Source organism: Mytilus californianus, unplaced genomic scaffold (assembly GCF_021869535.1).
Source record: "Mytilus californianus isolate M0D057914Y unplaced genomic scaffold, xbMytCali1.0.p SCAF_8, whole genome shotgun sequence".
Taxonomy (NCBI): Eukaryota; Metazoa; Mollusca; class Bivalvia; order Mytilida; family Mytilidae; genus Mytilus; species Mytilus californianus.
Window position 1 is genome coordinate 74,742,330 of NW_026262734.1, and position 27,530 is coordinate 74,769,859.

General features: G+C 31.4%; 2 protein-coding genes across 2 annotated transcripts in view; both read left to right on the forward strand.

Annotated features, from left to right (window-relative positions):
• Nucleotides 1-3,345: 3,345 nt before the first annotated feature.
• LOC127712849 (lactase/phlorizin hydrolase-like) lies at nt 3,346-9,201 on the forward strand. The gene is made up of 6 exons (XM_052219455.1): nt 3,346-3,500; nt 3,991-4,324; nt 4,613-4,739; nt 5,481-5,741; nt 8,275-8,329; nt 9,152-9,201. Exons 1-6 carry the CDS (start codon nt 3,425-3,427, stop codon nt 9,199-9,201), a joined length of 903 nt encoding a protein of 300 aa, XP_052075415.1. The 5' UTR covers nt 3,346-3,424.
• Nucleotides 9,202-10,425: 1,224 nt separating this feature from the next.
• Nucleotides 10,426-27,530, forward strand: part of LOC127712489 (lactase/phlorizin hydrolase-like) — a 30,813-nt gene continuing 13,708 nt past the window's right edge. The window contains exons 1-10 of the mRNA XM_052218954.1: nt 10,426-10,597; nt 11,309-11,638; nt 12,194-12,321; nt 14,644-14,901; nt 15,999-16,185; nt 16,864-17,091; nt 17,867-17,996; nt 18,400-18,587; nt 20,602-20,955; nt 21,410-21,537. Of these exons, the coding sequence (XP_052074914.1) occupies nt 10,588-10,597; nt 11,309-11,638; nt 12,194-12,321; nt 14,644-14,901; nt 15,999-16,185; nt 16,864-17,091; nt 17,867-17,996; nt 18,400-18,587; nt 20,602-20,955; nt 21,410-21,537 (1,941 nt within the window). The 5' untranslated portion in view covers nt 10,426-10,587. The remainder of the gene's footprint in view (nt 10,598-11,308; nt 11,639-12,193; nt 12,322-14,643; nt 14,902-15,998; nt 16,186-16,863; nt 17,092-17,866; nt 17,997-18,399; nt 18,588-20,601; nt 20,956-21,409; nt 21,538-27,530) is intronic.

Sequence of the window (27,530 nt, forward strand, 5' to 3'; positions counted from 1 at the left end):
CTCAAAGTAAAATCCTTTAACAATGTTACGAAAGAAAATAAAATGAGTACAAGTTTTCACAAATACAATCTAAAGAAATCCGTTTAGATCTGTAGCACAGACGCAATTAACGAAAAAGACTGTAAACACAAGTAAAACAGGAAACTATTTGTTAGATAATTCTTGGCTTAGTTATTTTTCTTTGAGTAAACATTTTTGTTTTTAAAATATTCATCAATAAGTATCAATTATGATCAAATAATTGTAATTAAAACAAAATGTCAAAGTCGCTTGGTACTTAAATGGCTTCATTGTGCCAATAAATATATCCTTTGCATGATTAAAATTTAATAATTTTTCATTTATCAAGGCTTATGAACAATTTCCTAAACTTAAAAATTAATATATGTAATAAAAAGAAAATATTTCAAGATCTTTCTCTTATATATTCAAACAATTGTCAACAAATTATTTGTGACTTTTTGTCCTGTGACTTTTTGTCCTATCAAATTTGTGACTTTATGTCCTGTGACTTTGTGTCCTGTGACTTTCTGTCCGTTTACCTACACGTATAACTAACAACAAAATTATTTCATTTACCTGTGTTTAAAGTAATTGCAATTGGCTGATATTTTTGTTCGAGCATATTGTTTTTCTTATATTGTTTAACATTTCATAGCGGTATAACATGTTACTTGTATTATTCTTCCCTTAGTTTATATATTTTGTATTTACATTGTATCATAGGTCAAATTTATTTGTTCAGTGTATGTTCAGGGGTGTTAATATGTCCTTTGATTGAGTTAAGCTATTTCAGTTGATATTTTATAGTGTGTCTTTCTATGTTGTGATGTTACACTATTGTTTCAGAAAAAGGGTGAAGGTTTGGTACCATTAAAACGTTTAAACCCGCTGCAATCGTTTGTACCTGTCCTAAGTCAGGAATCTGGTGTTCAGTAGTTGTCGTTTGTTGATGTGGTTCATAAGTGTTTTTCGTTCCTCGTTTTTTATATAGATTAGACCGTTGGTTTTCCCGTTTCAATGGTTTTACACTAGTAATTTTTGGGGCCCTTTATAGCTTGCTGTTCGGTGTGAGCCAAGGCTCCGTGTTGAAGACCGTACTTTGACCTATAATGGTTTACTTTTATAAATTTTGACTTATGGATAAATACAAGGGAAGATCTTTGATCAGTTTTTATTTATCAAAGCCTTGTTTGATACACACTCATTTATATATATATATAAGTGTCGAAAGTCTTCATTATATATACTATTTCAAGCATTGGTCTTACTTATATATAATGAAACGCTCTGTTTTAGGTTTATAATAATGGTGTTTCTTCGAAAGATCAAACATTCTTTTATAAAACCGTGTACATGTAATTAAATGAACTTGTATGCATTTAGGTAACTAAATGGATAACAATAAATGATCCATTGAGAGTGGCAACAAATAATTCTGCACCTGGTAAACCTGTGAGCTATATTGCTGGTAAAAATCTTATGCTTGCCCATGCCGCTGTATATCATCTGTACAACAAAACATATAAAGCACAACAAAAAGGTAAGAATAATTATTGATATGTATTGTACTTTCTTTCATTTACCTTCCCTATAATGAGATTCTAAACATCATACATGTTTTTGAACAGACGTGGTTCGTCCATTATATTTTTTATCTTCTACCATAGACTGTTTTCATACAACTATTTTAAGATCGCTTCATAATAAAGTTTACACTAGGCATTTGAATAAAGTGATACGTTTCGTTTAACTTTCAAATAAGAAATTATATATTTTTCGTGACACTCAGTTTAAAATTTTCCTTAACAAGACGTAAAAGAGATACAAACTGTTCGATTAAAGAGGTTTTCCCGGGTAACATCAAAATTTTCCTTTCGTTTGATTTTTCTAATATATACAAAATTGTTTGGGTATCTAGGACGTCCATATATTATCAGACGAAGCTGTGTTGAATTTCATGTTGTATTTTACGTTTAGGGTACACGCAGTTGGAAACTTAGTTTCTTTATAACTTCGAAAGTTATTTACAGAGAACTTCATAATCATGGAAGTTAAATTCAATTATTATATTTCATTATAATTAGATGTTAACACAAAAATAAAATATAAACACGTGTGCTATATTGTCACTATCAACAATAACGGATATTTCCAGGAATGGTCAGTATTGCATTAAATACAGAGTGGTTTGAACCAAAAAATCCGAATAACCCACAGGACATACAGGCTGCAGAGCGAGCCCTACAGTTTAATCTGGGGTGGTTTGCAAATCCTATTATTAAAAATGGAGACTATCCAGACTTAATGAAAAGTGGTCATGAAAATTCTGAAAAATTGCCAAGATTAACAAGGCAGGATTCAAATATTCTTAAAGGTTTGATATTGAAATTATAGTATCTTCTTTATTGACAGGAACATATTGCAAAACTTCTACCATGCACAGTTTGATTGAAGTAAAAAGACAAAATTTATTATTTTATTTATTCTATGTCAATGCATACAGTATATTCACGTATACTTGGACATGATACTCTCTTACAGAAATGTATGTTTTCAAATATGGAAATAGATCACAGGATCTCCTTTCTATCATGTTGTATACTTATGTCATTAAAAATAAATTTTAACTTATGTAATTGAAAATACAAATTTAAACAAGCAATATATACACATAGATTTGACCAAATATGATTTCCAAAAATAAACGCATCTTTGGAATTTTTTAATTTGACATATTAAATCAGAAAACATTTGGTCGGAAAAAAATATTTTTGGAAAAAGCCCTACAAACTTCGAAAGTCATCTTTTCTCTCTTATAGTTTTGCTACTAATTGCTCATTATAAATTTTGTAATTCAACAGGAACTGTAGATTTTTTGGCTGTCAACACATTCACTGCCAAAACTGTTGCCCCTGAAAATGAGTTTGATGTTAGCTATAGATCGGATTTTGATAAAGACGTTGGAGTGAAAATAGATATAGATCCTAAATGGAAAGGGTAATTTATTAAGCATCATATAATATATTGTGTCACCTACTTATATCTATGGGAATGGTAAATGTAAAAAGAGACTTGAACATTAAGTTTTGCATGATTAAATGTCGGACATTACTGTTTAATATATTTTTTTGTACCCTAGTAATTACTTTTTGCTATAATCGGAGAATCCTTTCCCTTTTATTTTTATCATTTTGTCAGTTCTCTACTGAATATTTATTGTTGATGTAAACGTGTGAATATTTAATTATTTTGAAATACAGTTGTTTTCACAAGATGTGACACTTTTGCATCTTTTTTGATAATTTCATTATAATACAGAACATGTAAGGCAGATCTTAAAGTAGCCCCTTGGGGTATTCGGAAGTTACTAAACTGGATTAACTACAACTATAACATACCAGTACTGGTTACCGAGAATGGTATGTGTGATAACGGGAAAATAAAGGACCTACAAAGAATTGATTTTTATAGGCAATCTATCAACGAAGTTTTAAAAGGTAGAGTATTTTAAAAGGCTGCTCTAGATTTTAGCAACGATTGAAACACAAAAGCCCTTGATGTTACACTTGTTTAAATTACATACTAATAAACTAAATATAATATTATAATGCTAACTTGCCAACTGGTTCGACTTATATGAAGGCAAATACGAATTTTCTGCAATTTGATACTGTGATATTCCAATTGAAAAACAAATCATTACAAAAAAAGGATACGATATAATACGGACATATTTATAAGAAAAATAGTTTCATTAGCCAGTATCCCAAAGGTCATTTTAACAAAGTCAACTCTATTGCACTTAAATTTAAACACAAAAATAACATTTGCAATGGCAGATATTTTAAATGTCTTCACTGCGAATTATCTGACAAATCATAGTCATTATGAAAACAATATTAAACAAGATATTGGACAATAACAAATATATCATACATTAGCATTTTAAAAAAATATTTTATCTGTATTTAATATTTTTTTCTTCAGCAATTAAATATGATGACTGTAATGTGATTGGATATTCAGCATGGTCATTCCTAGACAGTTTTGATTGGGAAAACGAATATAAATCGCCTTTTGGTCTCGTCAACATAGACTTTAACTCGCCTAACAGGACGAGAACACAAAAATCTTCTTTCAAATTTTATAAGCAGCTCATTAAAGAACATGGGTTTAGACCTGGCTTCCCGGGAAAAGGAGGTAGTGGGACTGCTCCAGCATATGAAAATCAATTTTATTACGACGTGTTTCCAGAGAAATTTGTATGGAGTTCTGCTACATCTGCGTATCAAATTGAAGGAGGATGGAATGAAGGAGGTAAGTTTTAATGAAAGAAATTGCTATAATATTATTTTGTCTAACTTTTCCTCCTTTGAATCTGTTGTCTGATTGTCTGAATCATACGCTGGATGTAGACTGCCATATTTCATAATGTTTCTGTCAAAAAGTTGTTTCATTTATTTCAGAGTATTTCAAAGTTGGTATTCAATATTAATATATCTTTTTTATCATAATCTTGTTATTTACAAATTTCTTTTGAGAAGACAGCACATGTCACTAACGTTTAGATTGTACAATTATACTTTATTCAGTTTTACCTTGTAGGAAGAGGACCAAGTGTTTGGGATGACTTCGTTCATTTGGGTAACACAATTGCTGGCAATGTTACTGGTGATGTGGCTTGTAATAGTTATCACAAATATAAAGATGACATAAAAATCTTGAAAGAAATGGGGGTCAGTACAATTTATTACACTTCTTTATAATTTTCATTTTAATATTGGTTCTTATATTCTTAAAGATACAATACTTGACTCTAGACTAAATTACCAGGTTGTAAAAGGTTTTGAAATGTGTTTAAATCAATGCAGTGTAAAAATGTTATGGAAAATCTTTTACTGCTTTTTAGTGTATTAATTAATACATTTCTTTCATTACTTTATCTGAATGATTTCAACTTTTGAGTATAAACGTGTCCAGGATTTGAGCACTTAGACATCACTCATTGGAGGTAACAATATATCTTAATGTAAGGAGACGTGTAGAGAAAGGACTGTCAAATATTTCTAGAAAGGAATACAACAAATGTGGAATTACAAAATTTTATTTTAGTCACAGTTATAATTCATGTGTAAATGCCTTCTACCAAATAACAAAATTAAAAAGGCAAATTCCCTTTATTAGGGATGTCCATTAAAACTTACAACAAAAAAATACCAAAAGAGAAAACGTTAATGTTGGACAATAGAAGATACTCGTTTTTCGACATGCTTTGTCAATGTTTGTAAGTTCGACTCTAAAATCATCTCATAGGTTAGCAAATATTTTAACACAATACAGTTATTCCGATGTTGCAGATAGCCACAATACGTGCTCAGTCGCGATAGCTTTTTTGTTATTTGTGAACTTCTACATTTATCAAGGAATTTTCTTGATACTCACAGGATATCTGTGTCTAAAAATAATGTCTTTTTCAGGTAAACGCATACCGGTTTTCAATATCCTGGTCTAGGATATTACCTAATGGGTTAAACTCGAGTTTAAATCAAGAAGGTATAAACTACTACAACAACTTGATTGACGGACTTATTGCGGAAGGAATCAAACCTATGGTAACATTATTCCACTGGGATCTTCCTGCTAATCTAGAAAACAAATATGGTGGATTTCTGAATAGCTCTATCCAGCAATATTTTACAGACTATGCTGAGATCTGCTTTAAAAACTTCGGTGATAGGGTGAGATTAAATTTATACTATAAATAGATTCACTTCATGTGATTGACCCTTTTTGGTGTGATAAAATAGATAAATACACATGAGTTCTCTTAGATCTGTACTTTCTGTCTTTTTTGTTTTTAGGGATGTATACATACCCTAGTACGTCAGGTCTGTGTGTTTGTTAGATTTGTTTCTGCTTTGTATCAATCCGATGAGTTAAGCCCTTTTCAACGGATTTTTATAATTTGTTCTTATATTGCACTGTTACACCACTGTCCCAGGTAAGGGGAGGGTTGGCGCATTCAAACATGTTTAACCACGCCATATTCTATTTGAGCCTGTCTCAAATCAGGAGCCTGTATTTCAGTGGTTGCCGTTGGTTCCTGTATTTCATATTTGTTTTCGCAAATTGTTTTGTTACAGATTAGGCCGTTGTTTTTCTCAATTGAATCGTTTCTTTTTTTTCATATCGGGGCATTTTACAACCGACTATACGGTATGGGTTTTTCTCATTGTTGAAAGCCGCCGTATAGTTGCCTATAATTGCTTACATCCTCTTCTTTTGAACGGTGGTGGATAGTTGTATATTGGCAATCATACCACATCTCCTTATTTTTATATACAAGCTTTCGATGTAGGCTCTTATTTAAAAATGGAACGCGAGAAGATCTTAAATAATGATTGAAAGAAGACAGACAACACCATGATCAAGAAAAACACATAAAATAACAGCAGTCCACACACCACTGTACATAAAAGCACATTTTGAAGAACTTGGACCCTACTAAAGACATCAGCGAACGCCGGAAGCGTTTTCAGTTTATGCTACTCTAATGACATTTGAAAACTATATTAATTGCTGTACATTCAAATTTGATATCATAATCATTTTACATTTCTGGTTGTTTAATTTTTGACTACTTGGCGATTGGTATTACAAGGCATATCTCTTGTTATCCAAAATGAGTATCATATGAAAAAGATAAGAAAAATACAACATCAGTAAAATAGTACAGCAGAGAAATATACTTCATACAGTGCCATACTTAATAATAGTAAAACTGTACACAAAAAATGTGACTCGAAAGGACGTTTCCGTAAAAACAGACTGAAAATACTTGAAATTTATTTCGGAGAGCTGAATCTGTTCAGGATTTCTTTGAGTCTTCTATCCATCTAAAGTGAAAATCTCAAATACATGTATATTCTTTTGCTTTTGAATTTAAAGTGATTAAGATTGATTCAGTAAAGCCATTCGTGCACAGTACAATGCATCCTTGTAACTTATAATTATAAATGCAACACATCCGGACAACTGTTAAAGGATCTTTATTAAATAATGAGTAAAATAATATAACCTTGTAAGAATGCATATAAAGTATAGAAACTTTCATATTTATAGATTTTTTTGTATATTAAGTAAACTATACATCTTCATTTTTAAATTTTAAAGCTGCTTTGTCTTTTTGGCATAACCGTTAAAATCTAGTCATGAAGTCTCCTTTATTGATCAGGTGGACAAAAGGTTAAATTTCAAAACGGGGAAAATCAAATATGGATAACTTCAAGGTATATTCGGATATGTTTTGTTTATATATGGTATCGATTTGCGAGTTGTTATCGTTTGAAAACTTGTTACTTTACTGTTATAGTCCTTTCATGTCCAAAGTATGTGTGATTGCGTAATTATTCTGTCCCAATAGCAATGAGGAAGGCATTCTTGAATCAATAAAATAGATATTCGGTAGATATGCATATCATAAAAAGTAACATATTACGCTTTGGTTTATCTTTGGGTGAGTTATTTTTCGCAGAAGTTGAAAGACTATGATATAGAAATAAGCCTGAAAATACCATTTTTGGGGCTTATTTCCTTAATTCCTGAATCGATTAAAAATATATTATGTATACAGTCATATTATTTGAAGTGAAAACTTAATTTGAGTTGTTCCAGATGAGCAATTTTTTCAGGAAGTTGTGGCCTTTTGACCTAGACAACTGATAGACAATATAAGGTTTTTGATGCTTTTCAACTTTCCTTAATTTTTCTTTCAGCTTTTTTTTTTATTTAAGCACGACGAATGAGTCTTATGTAGACAAAACGCGCGTCTGACGTAACACAGTATAAGCCATGTTATCTTTGAGGAATTTTTCTATGAAAAAATAACTTTGTTCCTCAGGGGTAGGGTTAGGTTAGCAGTTATTGAAAATATCTGCGTTTTTGAATGAATATTCTGACCGAATAATGATAAGATGGACATTCTACACTACGTTTCCAGTAACAACTGTTCATTAGTACGAATAAGAAATTAGACAAACCTCGTTCCAATCAAATTTGTGTCCAATATAGGGCCATTGTTTGGTTATTAATACCCTGATAATGATTGATTTTCTGTGGTATGTCTTTTTGCCAGGTAAAGCGGTTCAGTCTACTTACTAGTAATTATTGCATATGAATGAAAAACCTTCAAATGAACCAAAATGACAGAAACATTAGATTTTATACAATATGTTTCATGATACAAATAATATTGTTCCTGCCTTTTAAAAGGTCAAATTATGGATTACATTTAATGAACCATGGATAACAGCCTGGACTAGTTATGGTGAAGGCGGATTCCCTCCTGCCAAACACGGAAAAGGCACAAACACATATATTGCAGCTCACAACATCATATTGTCACATTCAAAAGCATACAGGCTATATAAAAGAGATTGGAGTCAACAAAATGGTTCAGTATTTTATGTTGCTTTGAAAAAAAATTAAGAACAACAGTTTTATTCCAATCTTTACATATTTGCCTAATTTTGGAATTTTGGAATATATTAAACAGTTTTAATGTTGTTGCCTATCTAAGCTTGGTTTAATAGTCAGTATCATTTTGACTAAAATGGTACAATTAGGCACTGTATGAATCTGTGTTATCTATTGTTTAAAGAAATTTCTCATTGAAATAATTATAGTTCCTTATTTTATATGTGGCCACGTGTATGTTTAATCATCTTAATGTGATTTTTTTATATACAACATTTCAAATTAGAGAGGAAATAGTCTGAATCAACATATTGTAAATGTACTTATCGTTACGTAAAGCTTTCATTATAATTTTAAAGAAAACTAAGACACTGTTCATTGAAATATATTTCTATGTTAGGCGAGGTTGGTATTACACTAAATGTTGGTTGGGCTGAGCCAAGAAACCCGTATAATCAAGATGATATAGAAGCTTCTGAACAAGCATTGATGTTTGATTTTGGATGGTTCGCAAGTCCAGTAGTGTATGGTGATTATCCCGATTTAATGAAATGGAGTGTGGGAAATAATAGTCAAGTCCAAAATATGTCCTCATCAAGACTTCCTGAATTTACAGCAAGTGAAAAACTTTTAATAAAAAGTGAGTATGCATTAACAACCTTTTCTACTATAGAATTTATTAAACATGGAAAACAGCATGAACTAATTTTGAAGATGACGTGAAGTGTTTACTTTTAGGGGTCTGCAATACGAAAACAGGCAAAAATGGGCAATGCTCATATTTGTATACTTATGCAAATAATAAATGTTTAACATTATTACAAAAAGTAAAACCCTGACGGGTTAAAATGCAAACATTAGATGTACATAAAAAACTTACAACACATGAAAGAAGTTCTGAACAAGTCAAGTTAATATGGATATATATTTCTTTCACAAATCCCTAAACTCTCTTAAGAAAACAGCACATTTGTTCTTCGTCGCAACATTACAGTAAGGCTTTCAACATTGAACAAAACCTCACACTTCAGGTGTAATAAAAAAATTAATTGTAAATGACAATTTGGAAAGAAATTTAGAAATTACTAGATTTTAGACAACCACTAGGTACATCACAATTAGTTTACTTGACATGAAATAATGAATGAATATGATAAACCATTTGGAAGTACTGCATAACACGTTTAATACACAAACTGGCAGAAAGAAAGTTAGTGAATTAATTTACAAACGAGAAGTTCCATTCATTAATATAAAAATACATATATAATTGTTTCACCTCAAATAGGACGGAATGTAGTGTACTTCGTGTATTAATTTTTTAATTTGAAATTCTGCCTTTTCTATTTGAAACAAGACTTTTCCTGTTTTCTCTTTCAGACAGTACTGATTTTCTCGGATTGAATGCCTATGGATCAAGTCTAATGTTCAAAGAACAATTTGATATAAAAAATGATATAAGTTACTGGGTAGATAGAGGGGTTGGTTCAGCTACAGATCCAAGTTGGCTTGGGTAAGTTAAGATTTGTCAAAATGTTTTTGATCGACATATATATCTTTTCTCAGTCAATGAAAAAAGTAGTAGAAGAAGTTATAATATATTATATAACTTTCTTTGTGTGGTTGAGATGAGATGTAATTCTGTACAATTAAACAGTGGATTGATTTCAAATATCAATCCTGATTGAACATGCCAATCTGTCATCTGTCATGAAAGAATTTCCATGTTTTCCAAGACAAGTGTCATGAGTTTGTCAAATTGCTTACATCTTCAAATACCCTAGTTTTTCAACGTTCTTTTTGTCGTTTTATTTTGTGGTTCTTTCTAGCATTTTGTAATTATGTGTTGCCTGTTTTCTAATTTCCCTTTCTTAGGTATCTTCTTACTTTATTTATAAATGAATTGAGCTTTGATATTCAGACACATATAATTATAGATCAGGGTCAAGTTGGTTGTGGGTGACACCATTTGGATTACGTAAGCTTCTAAACTGGATAACTGAAACCTACAACTACCCTATCTACGTTACAGAGAACGGCGTTTCGGACAGAAATGGATCACTGAATGATGTACATCGTGTAAACTATTATAGATCATACATAAATGAAATGCTTAAAGGTATTTATAAATGAATATACTGTTTGTATAAAATACAAATGTATGATTAAGTTGTCAGTCAGACAGCACCCGATGTAAACAACACCAAAATAAATGACAACAAATACAGGTAGGGTAAAATGTGTTGTTGTTTTAATCATTAAACATAAATGTTTAAATAAAAGATAGCATTAGACTAGATTCGTTCAATCTATTTCAATTGTTGATGTTTTTATATCATTTGATACTAGATTAATTTACTCAAATGACATTTAGTATTGTCTTTGGCGTGACTGATGCTTACACATTGCATCTGTGTTCATTGAAACAGTATTATTTTCATTTAGAAAATTGAGATATTGGCATTTTTCAGAGATTATATTTGATATGAATTAAAAATACATATACAAAATCATGAATCATATCTGTCGAATCTTATGTTCGCCTTTTATCAAAGGTATGCTTAATGAAATTGAAAATTGAAAAATACCAGATTTTTTTCTTCTTCTGTTTTTAAAATGTGTGCTTATTCTAATCTTTCATTCTTAGACGTCATCGATTTAGGGCGCGCGCAAATACATCAGAAACGCTTAATTGATACTTAATGTTTGGGAAGCTAAATTTTCATAATAGATCTTTACATAACAGTAACAACTATCTAGTGTTCAAATGTATAGCAGTTGCACACTTATATAAGTACAAAATTAATCGAAGTTTGTTTAAATCTAACAGCAATCAAATTGGATGGGTGTAAAGTTAAAGGATATACAGCTTGGTCATTGATGGATAATTTTGAATGGAGGCAAGGGTTCGTTGAAAAATTTGGATTGCATTATATTGATTTTAACGACCCAAACAGAACCCGAATTCCAAAGCTGTCATCATTATTTTATTATAATCTGATTAAAGACCATGGTTATTTGGAAAAGGCATTCACGGCACCAGGAGGGCTGCCAGTGATTGAATATGAGGCCACGATATATTATGGAAGTTTTCCAGATGACTTTGCCTGGGGTGTCAATACAGCAGCTTATCAGATAGAAGGAGGTTGGGATGCAGATGGTAAATATAGATATTCGTAATAATATAAGGTTGATTTATTTATTTGCCTTATCTGAATTTAAACCTTATAGATAAATCTATATTTTTCTACTAAATCGAATTTATAACTGAAGAATATTTTAACAACGAAATTGTGTCATTATTCCATAGATTGCATTTTATGGAAAAGTCACTGTGTTATTTCATAAATTTTCTATATTCGATTCTAGAATAAAAATTCAGATGTCTACCTAACCATTTAAAGTATAATTCACAATTTTATATGAACAAAATAAGATGTTGTTTATAGGTCAATTAGAATACACACATTTTTTTAACACATCTAAGAGTAAAACATGAGGTGAAAGATATTAAAAAAATCGCATTAAGGTCTAGACAATTTGTAAATCAGACATAATAAAAGATTTTTTCATAACACAACACTCCCTAAAGGACGACGTCAACGACAAAATAACGACCAGGCTTAGTTGATTATGTATCTAGGGGATACTGTATTCATTGTGTACTACTGAATTATCATGATTGTAGCTATACATTTTTTTTTACATTTTCTAGGGAAAGGACATAGTGTCTGGGATGATTTTACTCATGCTGGAAAAGCAATAAATGGCGACACCGGCGATATATCAACAGACAGTTATAGATTGTTTCTAAGAGATGTACAGTTGTTAAAAGATCTAAATGTATGTTCTTGTGTTTCAACAGACTGATTTAAAATTTTTACAAATTGTTTATTTATTTATTCTGTTAACTGCATTGTCAGTTTTTAAATTCACAAAGTCGAGAATTGAAAATAAAAAACGTATGAAGTATTTGCTAATGCTGAAATATATGTGTTTCTATTTCAAATATAATATATTATTTTGTTATTAAGGTCATGAAATTGCATCCTAGACGTTTAAACTAGTTGTGGGTGATTGTATTTCTAATTGTTTCCATTGTCCACAATGGTCTAAACTCGTCCACAAGCATTGCAAAAACACTGATTCTCAGCAAATCGGGACCATTTGCCAAAATTATACTTGGACAATAAATTTGTCTAAACCAACTTTTAATAATGCTCAAATGATTCGTATATATATATTTTGAAAGATTCCACAGTTGTTGATCTTAGCTCTTACTGTGAAAATAATATCGTGGTCAAGACTATGGGTCACTGTTTTCCACATGACAGATACGTGACCGTCATGTCTTATTTCCTTAGCAAACGAATTTTCATACAAAGTGACATTGCTTTAATATTTTCCTCCAAAACTATTCTAGAGGTACATAAGATGCAATTAATAATCATAAATCTTGGGGATAGACTCTGAAAAGTTAATGAATTGTTTCGGAATCCATATCTTGATTAAATTTAACTGTGAAGACAAAAACATAACAAATAGTTGTTCTTAATAAAATATGTATCAAGATATTAATCCAAATATGTTTAAATATCAATTATCAACAACTGTACTTGTTAATTTCATATATTTTTTCAAATGTTTATATATCTTATCTTTTTTTTTCAACTTGGAAATAAACAGATCACGTATCTGTTGAGAAGACGATTTTGATATTGAAAACTCTGTTATATCGGTTCTGGAACTATTAATTATAAATAAACTTTAAATATATAATATTTGAAATCAAAGAAGTGAGCGTAATGCTTAAAACTTGAATGAAACAATAGAATATAAGATGTAACGTATCTGTTCAAGGCATGCAACAAATACGTTACCATAGGAAACAAATACGTTACCATAGGAAACAAATACGTTACCATAGGAAACAAATACATTACTTAATGTTTGCACCCTGAATTACAATACTTTAACATTATTTTTATCCTGGTACAAAATTCAAATGTCTTATTCCTATCTGTGTGTTAAAATATCTAAATTAACATATTAGCGAAAAATATATTAAAATATCCAGTTAAAAGTACAATTACCAAATTTGACGTTGTCCTCTTCGCAAATTGCAGCTCATTACTTGTTGTACTGATGATATTATTCATTGATCATAAAACAAAACAAAAATGTATTAAGGCAGATAGCTCATATGTCTGAATACCGAAATGATATCGATAAATCATCGTTAATCGAAACATAGTAACGTATCTGTTGGTACTGTATCTGTTTAACAAACTATTCTTGGTTCATTATTTCAAATATGTTTCTAATAACAGGACATTTTTCACTGTTGAAAAGGAAGATCAAATATGTTAAAACATATTTATGCAGTTAAATAGATCCCGTGCAAGTGGTTAATTTTTATGCAAAGGATTCCACAGTAACGTATCTGTTCAAAATTAATGTACAAAAGCAATTTCCCAGTTAAGTAGCTTATGAATTTTCCAAATTGTTATAAATACACATCAAATAATTTTGTTTTTGGTTACAACTATGGACTAACACTTCAAAAGCAACATAGTTATTCTTTCAATTGACCTTTAGATAAATGAAGAGTTTGATTAAAAGTTGGTAACGTATCTGGTCAAAGAAATAGTGACATATAATCTCAAAACTGTGTTGGTTTTTTTTATGACAAACTACTTAAAATGATATAAATATGGACTGGCAGAATGGTGAAAGATCGGAAAAGGCAACATAAGTACATGTTTTGCAAGCTTCTTAAGTCAAATACTCAACAGGAAAAAATATCCATACCACCAGGGACATTCGTTTTATTCAAAATAATACGTTTTTGTGTGAGGCTGGAGTAGTTTTGATATTCTTCTACTTGGAAATTATGTTAGTTTTAGCTAGATATCTCCTTTGATTTTCAAAAACATATTTTTTTTGACATTTTAAAGCAGACGAGGCTTTAAATATCTACAGGGACAACAAATCAAGTATTGGACCCGATTTCCTGAGAATGAGTAAATAATCCCAATGATAAATGAACGAGCGCTTGAAATTAAAAGAAACCATATTCTAAGTGTTCATGCAAAAGTATTTTATAGATTAATGTGCAAGTCTTTAAAACCATAATGCAATTTATTTTTGCTTTTTATTTCATAGGTGAGTCACTACAAGTTTTCGTTAGCATGGTCACGTATACTCTCAAATGGTACTATTCAATCGAAAAACGAAGCTGGAATAGAATATTACAGACAGCTGATTGATGCTTTAATTGATTCAGGAATAGAACCTGTAGTGACACTCAATTATTGGGACCTACCACAAGCGTTACAAAATTCTGGTGGATGGCTCGACAACCATACTGTCACATTGTTCAACGAATTTTCACGGCTGTGTTTTGAAGAATATGGAAATAGGGTATGTATTTAATTAATTTTATGTAAGGTGTTTTTAACTGAGACGAAGTCACATCATAGACAAAACACACAAAAAAATAAAAAAACACACAACATAATTTGAATAATAAATTTTTATTTTACCATTCATCGGAGATGATATATATATATACTCATCATTCAACACTACAATGTTATTCAAAATTTATAGCTATACATGCCTTGCCAATACTACATTCAGTTCAGATATATATTGACTTTAAATAAAATGGGTAACTAGTTGTTCCTTATAAAAAGAAAGGTTAGACGGTCTAGTCATTTATAATCGATAAAGGGATCGACCTGAGACTCGTTTTGTTCCGTTCATTCATTTTGTAAAATTATACCGACTTGCTGCTTTTTATTCATTTCTGGTAGGTAGATATGCACATATTTCATGACACTACACATGAGAGAGAAGAATGAACGGATATAATTTGAAATTTTAGCTTAGCCATAAATTGTTCAATCTAATGAAAAAAAAATGTACTTGAAAAGTAATTTCTGTATGATTATGTCAAAATTTCATGACTAGCTTCACAAAATTTAAAAAACACACACACAATAATACTGGAAATACAATGAGAAAGGATTGTGAAAACAGGAAATCACATAATAATAACAACCTACATAATGGTTGATTATATGCCATGCAATATCAGGAGTCCTGCTTATAAGTGATGCAGAATATCAAAAGATTTAAACAAAGGAGTAGCTGAAAGTATCATCATTTTGCTTGACATAGGGAAGTCATAATATATGTACTTTGCAAGAAAAATATATACCAAAAAAGAGAAACAAATCTGATCCTGTGTAAAAGAAAACCACACACGCTTTCTAACATTCTGATTTTTTTTTATATTGTGAATGTCTAATTATTCAAATTGGCATATGTTCTAAGAATATGATATAATATATTCAAGGTTTTGCACTAATTTAAATACATAGTCGTAGTAAAGTTTTGTACTATGATCAAATGCAAAACAAAATCTTCCTTGTCTCTGTATTCTAGACTTCAGAAGTATGATTTACAGTGTTTGTCTTTTTATTGATTTTTTTTCTTCTGTTATGAATTTAAAGGTTAAGATGTGGATAACAATTCATGATCCTAAACTATTAGCTTATGAAGGGTATGAGACGGGATATTTCCCTCCATCTGTTGGACATAGAGATGGAATAGGGGTCTACCTTGCTGCTCACAACCTGCTCAGAGCTCATGCTGCAGTATATAGAACGTACCAGGCTATGTTTAAGAAAAAACAAAAAGGTTAGTTGACAAAATAGTCATGCTGCAGTATATAGAACGTACCAGGCTATGTTTAAGAAAAAGCAAAAAGGTTAGTTGACAAAATATTCATGCTGCAGTATATGGATATCAACAATTGGTGAATGGAAAAGCATAATTTTTATTTGACAATAAACACGTTTGAACACATCACAAAACTTTAAAAGTTAAAATAAGGTTTTATTTAGTTAATTTACTGAACGCTAATGAAATGTTATTGGATTTGGTGTAAATTCATCTATCTAGATGTAGACCACTTTGGGTCCCCAATATGACATTTAACAATGAGCAAACCCCATACCGTATACTCAGCAATACAATGCATTGAAATGACAAAATGTGAAACAGATCAAACTAGGAAACAAACGACCGGATATATGATAAAAAACGAAAAACAAATATTACATTCAGCACAAAAATGACAACCACTTAATTACATTCTCCTAAATTGTGACAAGCACATAAAGAAATAGGTTTATAAACATAGAATCAATCATATTTCATTTTACCAATTTGAAAAAGCCGTTTAAAAACTTGATACAAACAATTAAGATTGTGAATTTATTAAAATTCGAATAATTTGCTATCGAAACAGGAAATAATTTTTCTTGAGTTTCTGGCATGGTGTAGTTGATGACACACGTATATTCTTTTTAATAGGTAAAGTGGGAATAGCATTAGGGACAAAATGGGCTGACCCTCTAAGGATGTATAGTCCAGGCGATTGGGATGCCTCCGCAACTGCTATGGCATTTGACTTAGATTGGTTTGCAAATCCTATTTTTGGCGATGGAGATTATCCTGCACAGATGAAATCAAGTGTAAATAAAAGCAATAAGATTCAAAGACTTCCATCATTTTCTGAACATGAGAAGGAGTCTTTAAGAGGTAAGATTAAATTACAGTAATGTAAAGGCCATTTGGATCTTAAAATCATTGGCACTCATACCACATCTTTTTATTTCTAGTATATTGCTACAGATGTACAGTTATTAATACTCATGATTCTATATCCTGTCGATACTGTTTACTTATATTTTAGACTGTTTATGACGTCTTTTACTAAATCCGTTGCATGTGGACTGATTGATTCATGAGTTTCTTTATTCATATGTCGTAGTTGGCATTGATCTAGCTTCCAGTAACTGCGAGTATTCTTATACCGGTGCTACGTGTTATTGTTTTTTGAGTTACTGTAGTTGTTTTTATGCTTGGTATGTTTCTTTTGAGTTAAAACTTTTGCACTGATTTTTAGTTTGTTCTTATGTTGTGCTGTTACACCAAGGTCCAAGATAATGAGAAGATTTGAGCACTCACAAACATGATTAACCCGCCACATTCAGTATGTGCCAGTCCCAAGTCAGGATTCGCTGATTCAGTGTCGTTGTCGTTTGTTCATATCAGTCAGTTTTGTATTTCGTAATTTTTTTTGTTATAAATTAGGCTGTCAGTTTTCTCAGATGCCGTGACCTTTCATAGCTGACTTTACGGTATTGGATTTTTCGCATTGTTGAAGCCGTATAGTGACATCTAATTGCTTACATCCACGTCATTTTAACTCTGGTGGATAGTTGTATCATTGGCAATCAAACCACATGTCCTTATTTTTTATATTTATACCAAATGAAATATTATAAATTACATATAAATCGAATATTTATAGGATCTGCTGACTTCCTAGGTCTAAATCTCTACACAGCATTAAAAGTTACACCTACGACACACGAAGGAGAGTTGAAAGGTGTACTCAAAGATGGAATGGTTGATTACTCAGCAGATACAAATTGGGAAAGGTATATAAAAATATCAACAAAGATACTGTATAATCATTTAATTAATTATCATCTATAAGCCTCTCAAATCTACGTTGTTCAAATAGGCAGAATTTGATGTACTAGCTCATTCTAACATAATTCTTATACTTAATACAAACAAAAGGAAGAAATATTTAATTATCAAATACTATTCATAGGAACAACATGTTTGGTGCTTTCAAAAGTATATGATACAACTGTCAATCCATCTAGTCTATTCGGTATACTCAAGACAGAGCTATAGGTTTGTAACTCTGTATGGGGTTCATTATCTTTATTTTTTCTTTTGATATTTCCGCAAAATGTTGCATTCTTTCACAGTTTTTATGTATAAAACTTAATGATATATAATATTTTAACGGATAACTGATTTTTTTAATAGAACGGACACGGGTTATGAATCATATGTGACGCCTTTTGCAATGAGGAAAACATTGAATTGGATAAAACACAAGTATGGAGATGTCCCTGTTTACGTTACAGAGACAGGACGATCAGACCATGATGGAAGACTTCATGATCAGCATAGGATATCATATTTCAAGAAATATATAAATGAAATTCTAAAAGGTATATCCGGATATTGTGTCATTACTATTTTCTGAAAATTTTAAATGAAAAGGTTACTACTGACCTATGTATTTTATATGTTCATATATTTGTTCATCATTTTCGCTTTTCCATGTTATTGTAACGATATTTGTATTTGAAATCTTATTTGGCTAAAGGGAATGTTTAGAAATTATTCTGATTAAAACATTAAAAAAAAAATTAAAACTCATCAAAGATACGTGCATGTCTGAATATTTGAGTTGGCAGGAGTAAACCTTTGTTCTAAACTGGACAAATTATTTGAAATCGGTAAACAAACAAGGGGAAACTTAAGGGAAACATATGTACTCGGAGTGTGAATAAGTGCTTTGAGAGGGTTTCCTTCTATGTATGTAATCTCTGAAAGAGTTTCTTTTACATATGTTTCAATCGAGGTATGACATTTTTAAGGGTCCAGTCTGATAAGGGTAATTAAAGTGTACTGTCAGATTGTAGTTTTAAATAATAACTTTCATGGAACCAGTGGTACTACAGATACGGTATAATGTATCAAATTTTCGCCTTGGGAAATCACTTAACTATCTGAAAAATAATTTTGCTCCAGGATTTTGTCAGCAAACAGTTTTTTCGTGGAAAGTACAACCACTACGCTCAACTTTAACAACACAGATGATCGAAAGAAGGACAAAACGAAGCTTCTTCTGCCGGCCCATGTGTGGCAATGGACCAGCCTCCGTGTGAAGGTGGGCTACCGAGGTTAAGGTCTTGAGTAGAGGTTGGAGAGGTTAAATGAAATGCTTGGAAAATAAAATGGAAATTTTGAATTACAATTTGAATATTTCAAGAGGTTCATTTGTTGAGTTCTTTCCCCTGTCGTTTTAAATATTGAAGGTGAATCATGCGGTGGGGATAGATGATAAATGTTTTGAAAAAATGCTTTAAAAGCTGTTCACACAATGAGCAAGTAATTAAAACTGTGATCCACTTGTTTCCAACAAGACATATACTTCGAAACATGAAGCATGCAACTTTATCTGACCTGTTTATGTTTGTGTGAACTTTTGACCGAAGATTAATGATGCCTGCATGCTGTCTATTACGGAATATGTAGAGACGGGTTAAGAAAATAAACAACTATTAAATGCAATCAAACCACTCATCTATAAACATGACAGCATCCCAAAAGATATTAATGATACTGGAGATCGTTTTGTCACATCGTATGCTGTTTTTTTCTTGTTTTTGCCATCAACTTTCAAAGTGTAGTTGGTGTAAAATTAATACACGAATGTTTGATTAAATATTTTCGGTTCATGAGAGTAAATTCAGACGGAATGACTACTCCAAAGCGCTTTCCTAAATGTACCTTCAGCATGAACGCTCACAGCCACAAATTTGAAAGCAGATATGTACCGATTAACGTGCACAGCTAATAGATCAAAAGTGACATACAAATTATAGCCAAATCCATCTCAATACAGCTTTGCTCGAAGAGTTGGAACCTTAGTTTCTTAATCATTTCTAGATTTATCAACGGACTGTTCAAGAAATAGATTACTGAACAATTTATTAATTAAACAAGCTATCACATAATAGATACCAGGATAATAATGTGTTATGTCAGACGCACGTTTCGTTTCCATAAGACTCACCAGTGGCGCTGGAATTAAACTGTTGCAAAGCAAAATCAAATTACGAAGTTGAAGAGCAGTAATAACTCAACATTCCGAAAAGTTGGGCCAAATACGACTAAGGCAATCTATACCTATGTGTTTATAACCTTAGTGTTCAAGAAAGTTATGTTATATATCGTGCAAGCCCCAAAGCACAGATTACTGAGCTAGTGGTACCCTCGAAAAATAATAGTCTACCGGCAGCGGTATCGACCAAGTGCTATACAAAATGACAGCAACACTTTATAAATGTTATGCATCCGGAACGTTTTTCTATATTTATAAGTCCATATTTATATATTATGTTAAAAAAACAAGTACCTTGAATTCAAATATAGTTAAGTTTATTCTCTTTTTAGCAATTCGACTGGACAATTGTAATGTGAGAGGATTTTTTGCTCATACTTTGATGGACGGTTTTGAATTTAATTCAGGATTCACAGATAAATTCGGTTTGTATTATGTTGACTTAAAGGATCCACAAAGAAAACGAATACCAAAAGATTCAGCTTATTTTTACAAGGATCTTATATTATCCAACGGTTTCTTCAAGGAAACTGTGTCACTTATGCCATTTGAATCTGTCAAATACCCACGTGATCCAAACAATTTACCAATGCTAGATGACTTCTACTACGGGACTTTTCCTGATGATTTTGCCTGGAGTTCAGCAACGGCAGCTTATCAAGTAGAAGGAGCATGGAATGAAGATGGTATGTGATAGCTTGTTTAATTAATAAATTGTTCAATAAGTTAAACACGTCTATTTCTAAGGTATAAACAGATGTGTATAAATTTTGAAAAAAAAATGAAAAGAGTTCTTTTGTGTGTCAATTAAAAGCCCAATGCTAATTTGTTAATATCCAATGCGTCAGAAATATCAAAAATCGACTCCATTATGTTCCTTTCCGGTTGTTGATATTTCATTATAGATAGTAATATTACGTTTGAGTGTACAGTGTGTGGTTATTACAATATGAACCTGTTTAAAGTGATGAGTTAGTTTCCAAACAAGTACTTAAATTTTTTAAACGTTGATGCACGTATCATGAATTGGTCAAAACAGTTACTCAGTCTTAACATTTATTTTGGAATTTATTGTGGATATAGACTATTAAGGCTCACCATCCTATCTATATGTATACAAGATTTTTACATCTACTTAAGGGAAAGGACCGAGCATCTGGGATGTTCATTCACACAATGGTAAGATAGACAACAATGCTACAGGCGACAAAGCATGTGATAGTTATCATAGATACAAGGAAGACATCAAAATTATGTCGGACATGAAGGTGAGAAACTATTTAAGTATTGCTGATTACATCATAATTTAAGAAAGAAAGGTAAAAATGCGAAAGGATATAGCTTCACATTTTTCAAAAATGAGTGTTTTATAAAAATGTTTTTAGTTTGTTATCTTGATATGAATTGGTTTGCACTTCAATTGTTTAAAATCAGTTTTAATCGAGATATTTATTTCACGAAATATAACGTTTTTGTCCTAAAAGATTAAGATTTTCATGACATCTCCTTTTTCCAATCTCTTGCTGATGATCACTTAAATCATACATCATACAACATTGTAATCAGTGCCAGTTCCATATATGTCTTTTAACGTCTATATACAAATAATAGACTGTTACAATGAGAAAAATCTTCATTGTTATTTATACATTCATGACATTGTCATTAAAAAAAGTGTGAATTTAGAATATATCGCTAAATGAATTGCTGATACCTACAGTGACAAACGCGCGACGTGAATAGTTCAACCAAACATATATCGCATACCAGTCCGGTTTAGGTAACGCATTACAGATTTTCAATATCCTGGCCAAGAATCTTACCTGACGGTACAATTGGACATATTAATCGTAAAGAAATTGAGTATAACAGTAAATTGATTGATGGTCTGAAAGCTGCTGGAATTGCACAGATGGTGACTTGTATCACTGGGATTTGCCACAACCTTTACAAACTCCATACAAGGGATGATTAAATGAATCTACATCAGACCTGTTTGCTAAATATGCTAAGATATGCTTCCGAGAATTCGGTGATAGGGTAAGACAAAAAATAATTATTACGTTAATAGAAAGCATGACCATTTAAAATTCAGGTTTTTTATATTTTGGTTATATGGTTCGAATTTGATATATGTTAAATGTAAAGTTAAAAAATTGTTCATGGGCAATTGCAGTAATATGCAATTCAAAAATTCTTTAAAGGATCTATAGATTATACTGTTATATTGTATTGAAAACAATGAGTTTTCTGTCGATTACTTATTATATGTTTAAACTCCAAGATAAAACTATGGATTACACTTAATGAGCTCCGTGTTTTTTCGTAACACAGAGGTACGGAGACGGACACATGGTTCCAGGAGTTATAGGACTAGAGACACAGTGTTGAATCAGCTCATAACCTCATCAAAGCACATTTTATTTATGCTGGGACCTTTTATAGCAGACTATACGGTATGGTTCTGTTCTTACTGTTGAAGACCACGGTGATCTACAATTGCTGATATCCACGTCATTTTAGTTCAGGTTGAAAGTAGTCAAATCTGACAATCAAACCACATCTCTTTTTTTTATTTCGTTTTCCTACTGGTTAAACATAGACAGTCTTTAACGGATTTATTAGTTTTATTTTTTATTGTTCATCCCTCGAAAAAGTTTTGTGTAAAAAATAGAAGATGTGGTGTAATTGCCAATGATTTAACTCTCCAACAGAGATCAAATGACATAGAAGTTAAAACTATAGGTCACATTAAGGCCTTCAACAATGAGAAAACCCGTAACGCATAGTCAGCTATAAAAGGCCCCGAAATGACAAATGTAAAATAATTCAAACGAGAAAAATAACGGCCTGATTTATGTAAAAACAATGAACGAAATACAAATATGATATACAGCAACAAATGACAACCACTGAGTTACAGGCTCCTGTCGGGACAGGCACATACCGAATGTGGCGGGGTTAAACATGTTAGCGAGCGCCCAACCCTCCCCCTAACCTGGGACAGTTATGTTACTTGACAACATATGAACAAACTATAAAAATCAGTTAAAATGGGCTTAACTCATCCGATCGATACGAAGCTGAAAAATAATTAACAATTTCACAGACCGGACGTGGCAGGGTACTTTATACGAGAAATTAAGTACAGTCTGTATATTGTGCTATGTTATTGCATTACAATAGACATAAGGAATGACTGTATGGAGTCTTTGTTATGTCATTACTTTCTCATGTAGGTCTGTGTCCTCTTGGTTGAAGGTTACACTCTTGGGATTACGTAAAGCCTTTAACTGGATTAGAAATCAATATGGCAACGCTCCAATTTATATTACAGAAAGATAGAAATAAAAGCTTTCAAGATACTCATCATGTATATTTTCATAAGCATTACATCAATAACGTTTTGAAAGGTAGGTAGTATCACATAAAGAAATCGAATTTAAAGTTAGTATTAAACGACGTATCGAATGCGAAGTAGTACATACCTAGCATTACGGGGTCATTTAAATCACGTCTGATTGGGTTGTGTCAAAAAACTTAAGTTTAAGCATTCATCTACTATGGCAAAAAATGTATGGATGGTATCCATTTTTCTCTTTGATTAAGTCGGTTCTGTAATTGTTTTCCCCTAAGATTATAATACAAGAAATGAGCGTTCTACCAAACGTTTACTATATCCTCAGCTTATGCCAGTAGCAAATACTTCGGTATTAGGTTTATCAAAATCAAAATAAGAACAAAGTGTATGATTGTCAATGAGACAACTACATGTATTTACCAGAGAACAAATTAAGAGGAGGGGACTGCATGGACTTCAACATTTAGCGTAGTCATAGCATACCAAAGCAGACTTGCCTCGCTGTATGAAATAAATATTGTAATGCAACATCATTTGAACTCATTCATATTCAATTACAAATAGAAAAAAAATCTCATATTGATTTTTTTATCATTGTTAGATTTTGATATTTTGTTTTTTTTTTCATCAGTTGCTTATCCAACTATTGACTTCATGGCTAGGAGTCTGATTTTCGGTTTCCATTTGTTTTGAGTGTCTCTTTGATGGTATTTGAAGGATTTGTCATTTTGATCTTTACTACATTTGAACTTTTTTTTTATTTTCTTGTGAAAGCCGGTATAATTCTTTCATTATTTCTTATCACAATCTTTAATTGTAGCTTGATGATGTCAACGTCAAAGTTTATAAAGCATGGTTATTAATTGACAATTTAGAGTGGATGAGAGCTAATACCGAACGCTTTGGTCTTCACTATGTTGATTTCAATGATCCTAATGGAACGAGGACCCCAAAAGCATCAGCACGATTTTTAGGGATTTGATATCAAACAATGGTTTTTATCCCGCTGTAGTGCCATCAAGATCAACTGAAATGCCACCAGCTTATAGCAGAATGTTACCCCCTTGTTCATCAACAGCTACAAATATGTATATTTGCAAAATGCTGATAGTATTTACAGATACCGTTAGATATTTTTAAATCCTTTTCTTTCACTATTGTCTTTCTTCATTTACCGATCCTTTTTGCTATTTTTATAAAGGTTCGAATTTTTAGTAAATAAAGAAGAGAAAATCATTTTGTGATAAATGTTTCACGTCACCTTTTGATTTGTTTTGGGGTACAGAAACAACAACGACATGATAAAAAAAAGCATAAACAATTCAAACTTACAGGATCAAGGCAAATTCATTCGGTAAACAACAGCAAGACAGGTAAACAGAAAAACGAATATTATCATATAACATTTTACACTATTAGATTTAAAAAAAAACCAACAGTGGAGTCAGATTATAACAAAAACTCGTCCTGTTTTGTATGTGAAATCTTTGGTATTGTTTCTAGTACTTTATGCATCCGATGGATTAATTTAGTACGAACAAAAATATATCTAAACAAACATATGTAACATTTATTTATATGTTTACGACCAATTGTGATACTCTAAGGTAAATAAAACACATATCAGGTTCGTGATGGACACTTTCGTTGGGTTGTCATCAATTTAGACTGAAGGTATCCCTAGTGGAACAATATGTGTAAGTCTATAAATGTCATATTAAAAAGACTTTTCTAGTAGAATTACATGGGTTATGTACAAAATTGTCAAGTGAAGTAAGTATATTGCAGTTCACAAAAGGTTTTCATTATTTGCACGACATGTTATCACGCTTGTTATCACTTCTTTATCGATGTATTGTTTTTAAACATTGGTAAACTATGGTTGCCTATATTTGTCCTAAGTGTACGTCAATTTGGGCTCAGAGTTTATAATATATGTGGATAGTTTCAAAATTAGTACATATAACATAAATATGGCTTCTCCTACAAAATACATCCAATAGAAATGTATAAAAATTATATGAAAAAATAAAATGTTAAAATTATAGATGAGTATTTTTTTACCATACTTAAATTCCAAGTCCATTATAGAACCTTGACTATTATGGGTTCAAATATTTTCTGTTACATTGTGACCGCTTCGATTCAAAGTGTTCTCGTGCTCGTCTTAAGCGCGGGAAGTTGTATTTGCAATAACTTCCTAAGATACAACCTAAAACTAAATTTTAAATATGCTGCTTCATCGCCAAATACGCGGTAATGACTTGTAGTCAGCTGAAAGGAATAGGTTTTCTGCGGAGCTACTTTTGCGAGCTAGCACGTGAAAATCTGACTCAATATGAGGTCTAGTAATAATCAGGGTATGTTATGGTCCGAAATATACATGTTGGTGGCCTTGGACTGTTTTCTGCTCTTTGGTCGGGTTATTGTCTCTTTGACACATTACCCATTTCCATTCTCAATTTTATATTTGCTTTTGAACATCAAGCCCCATCAATATGTTTCTCCAAGTGTTTTATTTCTCATTTGTTTAAATAATTTTAATACTAATCAACAAAAGACAGTGTTAGTGAACTATTCTAAATACTGAGAGGTTTAATATTTTTTTTTGTGATTCAAAGATATAAAATTCTAAACGAATCGTTAAGATATTATGCCGAACTGTTAGGTATCAAGAAGGAATGGGTCGGTCAAATCATGCATGTAAATCAGAACAAAACCAATAATCTGTTACGAGATCATATAATCATAGCCCATTTCGTGAAACAGAATGAAACATGATTTCAGTGTTTTCTGCTTTCCAAGTTTGAGATTGATTGTTCCATACGAGTAAATGAAAGAAATATATTTAAATACCTCGTAGAATAAAACCGATCTGATTCTATCATTTGATTCTCTGCAATCTACATTAAGATGTTTGATTTTTATGACAACATATATTTGCATGAATTGGTTAAATATGGTAACTTTATAATTATTTTGATAGCATTTATCAATTTAAACTTTAAATATAGGACACCAAACATGATAAACTTTGTTCATCTAAATATTGACAGTAAATGTTAATTAAGAATTGAAATTTCCAAAAAAAATGATGTTTTCAATTTTCATATGACAAACTTTCCGTTTTTATGTAGCAGCATTGAAGAACCACCAACTTATGTATATTTACTCCAAGTTGATACTATATTCCAAGCGCTGTGTTTCATATACAAATTTCCTTGAAAGAGGGTTCCTGATTTTAGTAAACATTTTGATAAAAGGATTCCTTTTGGTAACGTTAAAGTCATCACATTGAAATTTAACGATGCCATTCAGAATTGGATGTCCGTCATGGAATATGTGCTTCACAGATGACCACGAATATGTTCAATTTGATTGCAAAAATGATTTTATATGGTAATAAATCTCGTCTTCAATTTTTTACTTTTCAAAAAGACACGACAGATGCAATATATGTTGCAGAAACTGCATGGGGAACCGGTGACTTATGAAGGTGCTGCTTGAATGCTGCTACATACCAATAAAAAGTTTTTCATGAAAAATAATCCTTTTTCGTAAAGAACTGGCACGTACCTTTTATTTTTATTTAAATGGCTTTGCCTATATAATTCTATCGAATATTGTTGAAATACGAATCTGGTACAGTAAAACTGGTGCCTTTGATGTTGGTTATCCTTCATCTGGAAATCTATTAATCACCATTCACATTCAAGAGAGTATTTATCCGTATCGATAGTTTACTGTATAATAAGGTCAAATGGGTTACAGTCCCATAAATGTAGTGTATAAAACTATGTAAACTATCCACCATAGACCAGATGACGTTGATGTTAGCAACTATATTTCATCACGCGGACATTAACAACAAGCAAATCCAATACCGTATAGCAAGCTATA

What these genes read in the sequence shown, in the direction of transcription:
- LOC127712849 (XM_052219455.1), top strand. Translation starts at nt 3,425, where the DNA reads ATGTGTGATAACGGGAAAATAAAGGACCTACAAAGAATTGATTTTTAT. An exon ending in GGATGGAATGAAGGAGGTAA is followed by an intron (nt 4,325 to 4,612) that starts GTTTTAATGAAA and finishes CCTTGTAGGAAG; the next exon opens with AGGACCAAGTGTTTGGGATG. An exon ending in TTAAAAACTTCGGTGATAGG is followed by an intron (nt 5,742 to 8,274) that starts GTGAGATTAAAT and finishes GCCTTTTAAAAG; the next exon opens with GTCAAATTATGGATTACATT.